Source organism: Pan paniscus, chromosome 12, assembly GCF_029289425.2.
Source record: "Pan paniscus chromosome 12, NHGRI_mPanPan1-v2.0_pri, whole genome shotgun sequence".
NCBI classification, from domain to species: Eukaryota; Metazoa; Chordata; class Mammalia; order Primates; family Hominidae; genus Pan; species Pan paniscus.
Window position 1 is genome coordinate 61,936,920 of NC_073261.2, and position 13,384 is coordinate 61,950,303.

A 13,384-nucleotide genomic window follows, 5' to 3' on the forward strand; every position below is an offset into this window, starting at 1 on the left:
ATTTTAAAAGAACCCACTGCATTTACCATTCACAATGTAAGTTATTAGGTCTCTGAGGGCTCCAAGAGACTTTTCTTCTGTTTATCAGTGTAGGGAATGCAGGAAAAAGTTATCTTGAGGCATAAGTGTGAAAGTGAGGAATCACTGCTATGCCACGTGGTCTATGCTAAGTACTCTATACCTGGTGCCAAATGTAGCATGTTATAAACTGGAAACTGTTTTGTAGAAAATTCCTTTATTATAGTGCAAATTACTTTCAGCAGTGACATAATGTAACAACACATTTAGCAACATTTTACACCACGCAGTAAATAAGAAAGTGTTTCTTTGAAAATACGTCATCATAGGAACATTATTTCTACATTAATGCCAGAAAATGCCAAGGCCGTTTATCTCAAGGCAAACAGGGCTCCCTCCTTCCTTCTGGGTATTTTCTTTTTAACACAAATGAAATGACTTACCATTTTAACAAATCCTCAATTCTAAAAGTGATCTCTCAGGGGGCTTTGAACTAAGGTTGGCAAGATTTGAAATGGGGCTTCAAAATTTTAAATAATAATTTAAAAATACTTCTGGAATAGCCCAAAAAGTAGAAGTCACTTCTATTAAGTTTTAAGTAGATATACACACTCACTCCAATTTTACTGTAGAAATGGACAGATTGTCTACAGCCTGCTTTCTATTCCCCCAGAACCTGATTGTTATTTATACCCCTTTTGGTTATTGGTTATTGTTATTTGGTTTTGGTTATTGCAGAACTAGGGCTCTGGTCAGAAATAACACCTTACATACCCAAATACTTTCCTGTGGAAGCTTTAAATTGCACTTTCCATCCTGAAATTCTCACCTTAGACCTTACAGGCCCAGGAGAGGGTGTGAATATTGTTTCCAGTTTACAGCTAAAGCCCCTTACTAATTTGGGCTATACCTGAATCAAATCATCACATCATTTAGATTAATCCCGATAGGCTTATCCAAGAGGTTTCCACTAACCTCACAGAGAAACAAACAGTTAACATTGTATTTTCACACTAAGCTGCCTAAGGGCTTGGCTGCTGATGAGTTAGCTGATAGGTAGACAGAATAAGCATGTCAATTCCAATCAGTTACAAGCCCTGCTCCTCTAGTTTCTGCTGAATTATGCAGTGGGTGGGAATGGTTGGCCACTCAAAACAGTCTTCCTATGGGGCTCTTCCACCATAAGTTGGATCAAAACTCCACAAATGTATTTCAAGGTGCCCTTTAAGTCTCTCTACAAACACGTCTCAAAATTTAGGGACTTTTAAGTGACAAGCCATGAGAAGTTAATCACAGGCTTGAAAATACCTGGAACCACAGAACAGCCCCCATGGAACAGGCTGAATATGGTTAAATAAGTTGGCTGGTACATAAAGCTTTTCAATGTACAGCCAGTCTTGTTGGATACAGTGTCTTCTTATATAATACAATGGAACTGTGCTAAACAGTTTCAAAGTTGAGAAGAATCCAAATGTATCACCTATAAAAAATGCATAATTTTAGTTTATTTTAGACTTTGGTACTGAAACACCGTCTACATTCTCGACACTTGAAAATGACATGGTCACTTCAGTGCCTCTGCATGTTGTGTAAAAAAAAAAAAAAAAACTCAAAAAAGCAAAGCAGGACAAGGATGTGTCGTTACAAGACACAGTATGCTGTACAAACAAAACCTAAATTATATATAAATACACCCCCACCCCAGAACCCTGTCTTCCCTCACTACCTGATCAAAGCAATGCCAAGGGTCCCTCCCTCCAGGGCCGATGTAGCTTTTAAAGTCCAGAACCCAGGACTTTAAGCATCCCTTGCCTTGCGGTGACGTTTACAGTACTGCAACCTCCTGTTGGAGTCACCCTGTTTAATCAGTTCTGTAAGTGCAGGGAAACGCCTACAGCTTAATTGGAAGCATTCACTCTGCTGGCTGGATTCAAAGACCTGGAGTCCTGGGAGTTAACCTTTCAGATAAACTAACTGGATCATTTCCTAATCTGGATCCTATCTAATCCTACTATCCTCAGAGCCAACACAGTAGGAAGCATCTTCTACTCTGAAGCTTCCAAAGGCATTACTTAGGGATATTGGTGAGGGTCACATAAGAAAAGTTATACAATGAGCTAACAGCTTAAGTTGATATAAATTACTTCCAAGTAAGTTATTCAGGGCCATTTGCTTCTGCTTTACACTGCATTCCACAGTCATTTTCATATTATTCTTTTAAAAGTTTATACTATAGTCACTTTAAAAATTGTCTAAGCAATCACCTCTTTGTGTTTTTGATTAATAACAACTTAATGAGCTATTACATAAATCAAGAGAGAAATAATTAGTCTTAAGGAAGCCAATAATGTGCTAATTCCCAGTAAGGAGAAAAAGCAATGTAAATAGAATTTTACATAACCAACAATAACTTGGAAAGCAGTTTTATCAAAATGGTTTTGCAAAGGTTTCCCAAAAGCACTTACAGCAGTTTATATCAAGAGATCCTAAGTTTAGGGATATGGAGAATCTCAATTCTTTAAAGCAGAAATTCACCTGTTTCATAATTGTAATATGTAATTTTCTCTCCTTGGACCTAAGATATTTATACATTCAAAAGTTTACAACTTGCTGTTCTTGAGATATTGTTCATTCTCTAATACATACATTGAGTATAAATAAATAACTACAAGAAAGCTTCAACAATCTGAATTAACATTATGCTGTGCAAAACAAAAACAAAAACAAAAACAAAAAACACAAAAAAAAGTCAAACCTTGAACAACCTACATTCTATGTAAATACCCTGACTAAAATATTGGTTGTGCTACACAATTCCACTTTAGTGCAGAAATGCATTGATTTCACTGTACCGTTGTTGTTGGCTTTTTAAGTGTCTTTAGCACTTCTGTTTCTAAGCATTGCCTTGCTTTGAAAAGATGAATAATTTGTTACCAAATCACAAATCATCACAAATCCATTTTAGTTTGGTCTGAATAAAATCCAGCATAAATGTATTATTTTATTCTGGGTATAATGGCTCGGTGTCTTTGTCCCAACAGCTTTCTTCTTAAGGGCAAACCACGGTTGAAGTTGTCATTTTGGGTTTAAACTGCACAAAAGAAGAGAAAGTGAAACTTGCCATTTGTTTTTGTTTTCTTTTTAAGTCTCCAGATCTTGCTAGGACACTTCTTCCAGACCAACAGTCAGATAGTTGTGGCACGTGATCCTATTTGAAATAGAGGTGGTTTAAATCAGCCAAGCTTGGTGATCTGGAGGTCTCCGTTTATCTTTATGGTGTCAATTGCAGATAACGTTTGAATGCGATGGTAAAAATCAAAAAGTTGGTGTCCATCCACAAACACTCGGAAACGTGGGTGCTCACAAAGAATTTCCACCTGGAAGAAACAAAATAATAATCCACAATTTCAATGAACGCTACTGGGGAAAACAAACAATACTTCATTTTAGAGAAAGAAAAGCAATATCTTCAGTGGTTCACAAACATCAGAATGCATTGAGACCTGCAGAGGGCTTGTTAGAACACAGATTGTTGGGCTCTACCTCCAAAATTTCTGATTCCTGTGTATAATGTAAGTGTAAAAGCTTTTTCCTCAAGTAATTTACCATAAAGTTCAATTACTGGTAGTGTGCTATGATGGGTTTATTAAAAGCATTGGCATTCACCATGTAAGGAGGCTCCATATGTGATACTAGTCACATTTATTTTATATTACTAAAATTTTATCACCAAGAAGGGCCTATTTCACTTCAGTTTTGCTGTTGGGAGCATTATATTCCTCCTGGCAGTCAGAAGCTGTGGTTACTCACATTCATGAGCTATGCATTAAGGTTCATCACTAAGAAACTATCCTAGCCAAGAGGAGCCCAAGGGGACATCACCATTCTAGAGAAGGGGGTGAGGAGAGATAATGGGTCAAGGGTGCCTTCCAGAGACTATAACTAGAAGTGCAACTATCTCAATTCTACCACCGATGCAAAAATCATGGATTCTTATTTTCCCCAGAATGTAAGAAGAGAAGTGAAAGAATTACTTCTTCATGAGGCACTTGAAAATTTCTAGATGAAGGGTAACCAGTTAAGTGTAGTTGTGTTTTATTGGGCTCACATGTAACATGGAGCTTTTAACTGAGTTGTCATTATTGTGATGTAATGTTAAGGTGTAATGACAATTCATCACTAGGTCTGACCCCTTTTTAACACCATTACTACTTGCATTTCCCTTTATTTTTTTTTTTGACAGAGCCTTGCTCTGTCACCCAGGCTGGAGTGCAGTGATGCAACCATAGCTCACTGCAGCCTTGAATTCCTGGGCTCAAGCAATCCTCCCGTCTCAGCCTCCCAAGTAGCTAGGACTACAGGTGTGTGACACCATGGCAGGCTAATTTTTTTTTTTTTTAAGGCAGGGTTTTTGCTGTGTTTCCTAGGCTGGTCTTGAACTCCTTTGCTCAAGCAATCCTCTTGCCTCAGCCTCGCAAAGTGGTGGGATTATAGGCACAAGCCACTGTGCCACTACCTGCATCTCTTATTTGGCATTGCCTTTCATAGAGGAAGGGGCTGCTAATGCTGCTTGATTGGATGAAAAGTTTGGATTGTGCTTCCTGCCCAGAAGATAGTGAGGAGCAAATCTTTATTCATCCAGCCCCAAGGGAAGGAATTTGTCAGCCACACAGCCTGTAACCATGAAATAGACTGAGGCTAATTAATCCAGAGGGGGAAACAAGGACACGAACATGGCCTCATTAGCAAAGGGAACAAGAGAAAATGAAATGATCATCATCATATTCTTTAAAATGTCATACAAATAAAAGAGCTACTTATTAGCTCTCAACCTTATTAATATTAATATTTAATAAGTGGGTACTTAGTATTGATTAATCAATCAGATATTTGGGGGTAGGTATCTACTATATGTTGGCTACTACATAGAAAAGTTACTTATTCTTAACAATTTGGACATGTAAATATGGGTCTATTTAAATGTATGACCTGAATAGAACTAAGAAGTTACTATGGCAAGTGTTAATTTATATCAGCAAACAGAGCTCTTTTGATCTTTTTTTTCACCATTGGGTGACAAATTTCCTGGACATGCAGAAATTCTGGCTGCTTCAAGTGTTCTTGGCACACACTAGGTAAGTCGAACATTATCAGCCTGCCAGTGGCTGGAGCCAAGGCACTCGAGGTACTCACCCTGAATGGCTGGTCTGGAATGAATGGAAAGTAAGGGATTGCTGACTGTTCTTCACCCCTCTCCCCAGATATACAAGAATTTCTGAGTAGCTGCCGATCTGTGAACACAGCTTTGAGTTCGATTGCCACATCGGCAGGAGGGTCTTCCGAGTCCCCACAGGTCAAGCTGATTGCAAAGCTGAAAAGAAAATCATCCCACTGATTAAGGGTTGGATATAAAAACATTTCAAAATGACCCAAGTGCTTATATTTCTTCTTCCTCCTCTGGGTTTGTCCGTTTTTAAGAGGCCACTACTCTTCAAGAGAGGTTAGATTATGGAGAAGTAAGTCAAACCAGTTTATTTTGTTACCTAAAGCAAGCTCTGGTGAAAACTTTGGTGTTGAAAATGACTACAATTAGAGAATTCCACTTTGGAATTCTCAAAAACAGCCACAGAAATTGACCAGGGGAAATAATGTTAAGTTGGGTTCTTATTCATCTTGATAGTTCTTGCTCCTGGCACCATGTTTCAAAACCATTAAAAAAAAAAAAAATCCTCTGGCCTCCCTAAGGGTCAAAGAGAAAATGTGGGCCTATATTTATAATCTCTGATATAAATAGCTGTCTGGAGAAATGATGGCTGGGATTCATACACATTCTTTTCATGGGAACATGGTACTTTCTTGGCACTGGCAACTAGTAACACTGTCCACAAGGAGAGGAAGAGGAGTGCTAAACCACAACAGAAGTGGGCAGGGCTCAGCCACAGCCTGATAGTTCTGTCCTGACAAAGACTCTGCCTTACCTCTCTGGGTTGAGGTCTACGATGCCCATCACTAACACCTTCTTGCCTGGTCTCATGCCACCTTTAATGTGCCCACAAAATGGAACTATCTGAAAAGGGTGGGAGAAGAAAAATGAATTTTACAGCCTGTTAGGGAAAAGCCAAGACCTCAGACCCTGAAGGCCTGACCCACTGGAAAATGCAATAAACAAATGAATAAAATTTTAAAAAGCAATGAGAGAGGAAGGTACAGGCAGAGACACAGAGCAAAATCATTTACCAGTCGTGGGAAGTACACGTCCGCTTGAACTGGAGAGCTCAAAGAGTTGTTTAAATGGCCATCATCTAGTTTCTAAAAATAGAAGTACACAGATTGGCTTTCCATGGGCTCTTTTTTGGGGGGCTGGAGGAAGAACCCACACAGATGTGGTGGAATCCAGCAGCCTTCCACATGCACACAGTGTCTGCAGATGATGCCTCTTCACCGTCTCTTAGATAATCTCATAACCCCCGAACAAAACCCATCCTTTCCACCCGGTAGTTAAGCCTCTGAAGATCCGCAGACCCTTCAGATCCAGATCAAAATCAAGGTCGAGGTCCACCGAAGAGCCAGAGCCCCACGCCGGAGGAGGGCAGGCCCCTCTCCAACCGCAAACGCTTCTGGAAGCGCGGTGGGCCAGGCCTGTCCTTCGGGACGTGACTGAAGTGCAGCGGCCGTGCTCAACTTCTCTCGGGAGCCCCGGGCGCCGACCCATTTCCAAGGGGGAATCCCCGGGACGTCGGGGGCGGTGGCGGGGCGCGCGCCCCGGACACACTCACCCACGCGCACACCTGGCTGGCGGTTGCACGGCACAGAGGGGGCTGTCGGGCGTCCCTACTCGCCATCCTCCCCAAACTCCCTCCCCAGCCCAGAGCCCCGCAGCCCGGGAGCCTCTCCAGCCCCTAACACCGGCCGCGCGCAGCCAGCGGCTGCTAACAGGTACCGGGCGCCTTCCCACGCGCCGGGCGCCGGCCGGGCCTGCGGCTGCTCAGCACCCCAGCACTGCTGGAGCAGGCGGCGGCGGAGTGCGGGACGGCGGGGAGGGGCGCCTCGCGCGCGCCCTGCCACACTCACCACCACGGCATCGCTGTCGGCCACTGATCCCGCCATCTTCTTGCCCGGCGCGGCGGGGTACGTGGGACGCAGCGCGCGGGCGGGGATCCCGGGGCTGTCCTGCGCGGGGCGGGGGCGGGGGCGCGGGTCCGAGCTGGCGCGGGCGCACGCACACACGAGGGGGCGCGCGCACGCGCGCCCGGGGCCCGGCGCCGACCTGGCAGGCAGAGCCTGGGAGGAGGGGAGGGGAGGGAGGCAGCGCGAGCCGGGAGGGCGAAGGTGCTTGCCGCGGCCCAGAACGGCCCCGGACCCGGACCGACGCTGCTGCTTGCTGCCGCTGCCGCTGCCGCTGCCCGACCAAGAAAGGTGGCGAGGGCCGTGCCGCGTCGGCCCTGGGCAGCATTTAAAGGCCTCCGGGGCCCGGCTCGGGAACCGGGAACAGGGCGGGGACCCGGCGGGGCTGCCGCGGCTTGCTCAGCGGGCCCTGCCCCTCGGCCATTGGACGGTGGCGGAGGCCGGGGCGGGAGGGACGGGCCTGTCCGGGTCCGGGAGGGCGGGGGCCCTGTCGGCGCTCACCGGCCAGAGGGTGGGCAGGGCCGGGTCTGGAGAAGTGAGGGCCCGAGCCGGTCAGGTGACAGGTGCTCGTGCCACCCGCGCCCCTCCCTCCAGCCTCCTTCCTCCTGCCACGTCCTGGGCGCTGGTGGGGCGATGGGAGGCGAGGTCGAGGGAAGATTGGGTGCTGGGGGTGGTATTCCAGAGTGGGAGACTCGGCAGGATTTCTTTCAGAGAATTCCAGCAAAATCGGGGGAAGGATTCATTCTGCTCTCTAGGGCAGAAAGAGAATGGAAGGTCTGAAGGCTTGCAGAAATAAATGTGTGACCTGAAAGAACGAAGGTAGGGACCTTTCTATCCCAGGAGGCTAGATACAGAAAGGTCTCTCTTCCCTGTGGAAGGACAGGCAGGTCTAGGGGTCCCTGGACTCTCTCGAGCAGGAGTCAAAGCCTTACCAAATCAAAGTGGGCGCAGTCACTGTCCTCAGAGAGCCTCCACTGAGCCCTGTTTTTAACAAGTCACTTGCCCAGTCTGGGGTAGTCAGCTTCTCACTGAAAATCTCCTCATACCCTTTGTGGAGTACTTCCCAGGGGATACACACCTCTTTTATTCAAGCCAGAAATTCCTTTATGGCATTTCCACACTAGGACGATTATGTAACTTCTCAGATAAAGCTGTATCAACATATCCTCTATTAGGTGACATCCTTGGCAGAAACATTCCATTGCATGAATCACCGGGGCGTTCTATGCTAATAAGCAGGGAGCATGTGTGACCTACTGCAGTCCCAGAGGGCCCCTCAGAGCCTCCTTTTTTTTTTTTTTTTTTTTTTTTTTTAAATTGAGACGGAGTCTCCCTCTGTGGCCCAGGCTGGAGTGCAGTGGCGCGATCTCAGCTCACTGCAACCTTCGCCGCCCGGGGAGGCTTCTTTCTAGTCACTGCAATTGGCTGTGTGGCCTAGAACATCAATGTGGCTTTTGTGTCTTAGTTTTCCCTTTATGGACCAGAGCTAATGATGGTAAACTCAGTTGAGCAGGGAGAATTACCTGCACACGCCTGTAAGCCTCACTCATATCCTCTGGAAGTGGTTCTTGAACTAGATAGAGGCTGAAGCGCAGTACGCTTGTGGCTGCAGCACACTTTGTTTACCAGTCTTAGCTCAAAATCACACTTTATTACTTTAAAATGTTAGGCACTTATAGGAAATGATTGACATTTGAAAGCATACTTTAGTATGTATCAATTTCTGAGAGTCTGGTATAGAGAAGAAGCATTAAAGTGCAGTAGTTCTTTGTCATTAACTGAGTGACACAATAAGGGTGACACAATATGTGATGGTGGTTAAAGAGTCGGTGTCTCGGGTTCAAATTCTGGCTCTACTATTCACTAGCTGTGTGATCTTGGAAAAATTACTAAACTTCTCTGTGCCTTAGTTTCTTCATCTGTGACTCAGAGATGACAATGATGATAATAATGCCTATCTCAGGTTATTGGGAAGATTAAGTAAATACCTTCCTTAAAACAGTATTGGGGACATAGTAAGCACTTATTATACCAAAATACTGAGTGCCTGCTGTGTACCAGGCACTGGGGATCCAGCAGGCGACTTTTTTGCTGAGCTTACATTCTAGTGGGCAAAGGAAATCAATAAACAAAATATGTCGGGTGACAAAAGTGTTAGGAAAAAGTAATAAGGCCAGGCGCGGTGGCTCATGCCTATAATCCCAGCAATATAGGAGGCTGAGGCAAGAGGATGACTTGAGGCCAAGAGTTTGAGACAGGCCTGGGCAACATAGAGAGACTCTGTCTCTACAAAAATAAAAAAAAAATTAGCTGGGTGTGGTGGTGTGCACCTGTAGCCCCAGCTACTTGGGAGGCTGAGGTGGGAGGATCACTTGAAGCCAGGAGGTCAAGGCTGCAGTGAGCTGTGATCTCACCACTGTACTGCAGCCTGGGTGACAGAGTGAGAACCTGTCTCAATAATAATAAAAATAATTAAAAAGCCAGTAGAGAGAGAGATAGGAGGTAGGGTGATGCTATTTATACAGGATGGTCAGGGAAGCCACCTCTGGTAAAATGACATTTGAGAAGACCCCTGAAGGAGGGGGGTGAGTCATGTGGACATCTGGAGGAAGAGTTTGCTGGCAGAGGGAACTGCAAGGGCAAAGTCCCCAAGTACTGGGGCTGGGGGCAGTGACTGAGGAGATGTGTAGCTAGAAATGGATAGCCCTTCTACACTGTGGTTGAGGATTGGCTTTTACATGGGGAAATAGGAAGATATTAAAAGTTTCTGAGCAAAGGAGGGACATAGTTTGCCTTCTATTGTAGATTCATCCGCAGGCTGCTGTGTGGAGTGGCCTTTGGAGAGAGGGTGGATGGTAGGAGGGAGGGTAAAAATGGGACCTAGGAGATTCCTATAGCATTCCAAACAAGACGTGATGGTGGCCTTGACATGGTGGAAGTGGTGAAGATGTGAGAAGCCCTGGGCCCTTGATAAGTCCCAGCTGTTATCCTGCAGCTTGGAGAGTTCATATGGTCTTCTGAGCCTCAGTTTCCTCACTTGCAGAATTAAGGGGCTGAGCTCATTCATCATTCCCTCTTAGCTCTTAGAAAGCTCTGGTTCATGAAAAGCTGTGTAAATACTATCTAAATTGAAATGGGTTTGAGAGTAGGTGCTGCTGAATGAAAATAATCTTGGGTTGAATCTTTTGATAAGTGCTTTTGTAGGGCAAAGAATAACCCTTTGATTTGTTTTGTAAGTGGAGTTTAAGATATTTGGATTGCTGGAGATGAGTTTCTTACATTTTAGGAATGTAAAGAATAGGAAGGTACTAAACGTGCTCAGAATATTTTATCATGGAAAATTGCCTTTTATTCCAAAAGTACTTGATTCCTTCTCAGTCTATAGAATGGTTTGTTTTGAATATGAAGAGCAGAGAGAAAGCCTGAATGAGTTTTTTTGCTGTAACTAAAAGTTGAGCAGGGTCAAACTATCTCTTATGGGGAAAAGCCATTAGCAAACTAATGAATTATAGAGCTTAAAAAATTCTTTTTTGAGTTGTATAGCAAAGAATAGGCAAAATTTGCTCCATGCTTTGATTATAGGTATTTGTGTGTAAAAACATTAACCAAATTGGGACCCATTTATGAAATGCAGTAGTGAAATTTCAAGATGAACCGTGTTACCACTGGAAACTACTAAAAACGTTAAAGAAGTGGGGAAGGCAGTCAAACAGATTATTAGCTTTGAAAAAAAGTACAAACAGATCTTTGGAGATGGGCTTTGCTAAATGATTTTTCCAGAAGAAAATAGTAGATTACTTCCTTTTTACCTTAACATTTTATATGTTTTGTTCAAATGTATGCACATAGAATTTCTAATATTGGGAGGAAGAATAAATATTGATGACAATTCAGCAACTATTTTATCAGTATTGCTACATGCCGTGGTACTATGGAGATAGGTGAAAATGCATGAGTCTCATCCTCAGGAAACTTACCGTCTACTCTGGGACATAATGGCAGGATGTATTAGTGGGTAAGATAATAAAGGCCTCAGACCCACAGCCTGAGCACTGATGTGGGGAGATTCACTCCCATTTGGAGGATTAAGGCCACTTTCTGAAGGAGGTGGCATATCCCTAAGCGTATGCATAGCAGCAACTGCTGCAGAACTACAAAAACAAGTCTTCGAAGACCATATTGCAGCTCTGTTTGTGGCCTGAATTCTAACCCCACTCTTCTCTCTGGTGTGGCAACCAGCTGAACTGAACCCCTGCTCCCAGAGGCTGCCTTTCGTCTGTGCCTTGGTCCAGAGAGGCACGTGCCTCCATCCCTTCCACCATGCCTGCCATCTGAGGCCTCCTATGGGCCATGATCCCAAGGCCCAACTTGAACTTACAGACCACTCATTTTCTATCGGTGTGTATATACACATTTTCTAAAGCAGGGTTTCTCCTCACACTAGTGACATTTTAGGCTAGGAAACCCTTTTTTGTGGGGGGCTGTCTGATGTGTTAGAAGATGTTGAGCACTAGATGCAAATAGCACTTCCCCCTCCTAGTGTGACAACCAAAAATGTCTTTAGATATTGACAAATGCCCCTCTTGGAAGGGAGGGCACAAATTGTCCCCAGTTGAGGCTCAGGAGACACTACCCCAAAATGTAACTGTAGGAGACTAGAATATGGCACCCCAAAATATACTTCTTTGGCATATTTTGAGCTGATTATTCTAAGAAACTGCAACTGGAAAAGCTGTCCTTTTGTAAAAGAAATGTATATCTATAAAGGAAATCTAATACAGTATCTGCATCATGAAGAGGGCTGCTCCAGACAACTTTTATTATCTGGGTGACTTTATCTACATAACAAGATGACCTTTATTCACCATACGTTCGTACTTTCACCCTCCCACAACTTACGTTGCCACCATCCCCTTGAAGCCCTAAGCCCTATTCCTTTCCGTAGCTCAGGATACTATATGTGCTCCAACCATCTGACCCTTTGGAGTCTCATAATGTGTGGGACTGCCGTGTGTATGTATGTAATTAAAATGTTTTCCTCCTGTTAACCTGTCTTATGTCAAATTAATTCATAGTCCAGCCAAGGAACCTACAAGGGTAGAGGGAAGCCAGTTTTCACCCTGTAACAACCAATGATCTAGAAGGTTCCTTAAGATTCCTATTATCCATATTTATATATATGATATGAAATTTTTTCCAATCAAATCTAGATTTCATACATGCACATCAGAAACACCTTCCTTTTTATTTGGCAAGTCATTGCTTCCTGATTACCTAGGAGCACTTTGCAAATGATTCCACAAAGAACCTCTAAACTGAAGGATGACCCATGAGGGACCCTGTGGGTGTAGCTGCCAGATCAAAATGTCTTTGTAATATTGAGAGATTTGTGTGCATTGTGCATTCTGTTCCATAATATTGCCATGTTTATTTTGATGTGGACATAATGTGCTCCCCATGCCTGTACCTATAGTACAGCATCCCAAATGTTTATCTTGTTTACCCTGCAGCTTTGACTCCCTCCTCACCCCAGCTCTCAAAGGATGGTGGTAGCCCACTTTGAGGAATAAGACACTGCACAGTGTTACAGGTCCATTCAAGCTTTCAGTTCTGCATAATTGCTTTTTCAGGCCAGTCCGCTCATGATCAATATTCATGTAGGCAGCAAAATACACAAACTCAGCATCCTTTTGTTTACCTACTTAGGTAGGAGGGCAAACATTTATCAGGCTGTATTTCTATATTTCACAATGTGATTATAGTTCTTAATTATTTTAGGAACTATGGTCATGGTTATCAAATAATTATTTTAGACACACACAAATGTGTGTTGTACCAAAGTAATTAGGGGACAGCCATAAAACTTGGCAGTCAATGCCAGTTCCAACATTTCACTTATTTTTGGTTTATTTATGAGGAGACTAGAATGAGCCTTCTGCTTGTGTTTTAATTACTTAGTGCAGAAAGGATTGATTTCAGAAAACCTCCAGCTTAAGAAGAGAATAATGAACGCATTCCCAGGAGGAGCTCAAGGCTTCAAAGTATGCTCTGCTTCAAGCCCCGGGGAATATCACCGTGGACCCTTTACGTGTCTGAGAAGTCCTCCCTAGAACAGAAAGCCTGGCCAATGGAGAAGTGGAATGCGTGCTGTCCAGGGAAACAGAACCCTTGCTTCCAGCATTTGGAACTGACAGTGTGAATGAGATATTTTAACACTCTTTCCAGTGGAGCTTTTTGTGTA

The 13,384-nt window shown here is 43.9% G+C and overlaps 1 protein-coding gene across 1 annotated transcript; it reads right to left on the minus strand.

Moving 5' to 3' along the window:
• Positions 1 to 218: 218 nt before the first annotated feature.
• On the minus strand, positions 219 to 7,865 carry LGALSL (galectin like). Its single transcript, XM_034953267.3, has 5 exons — positions 7,090 to 7,865; positions 6,256 to 6,327; positions 5,997 to 6,085; positions 5,212 to 5,389; positions 219 to 3,395 (listed from the first exon to the last, which is right to left on the minus strand). Exons 1-5 carry the CDS (start codon positions 7,123 to 7,125, stop codon positions 3,252 to 3,254), a joined length of 519 nt encoding a protein of 172 aa, XP_034809158.1. The 5' UTR covers positions 7,126 to 7,865; the 3' UTR covers positions 219 to 3,251.
• Positions 7,866 to 13,384: the final 5,519 nt, after the last annotated feature.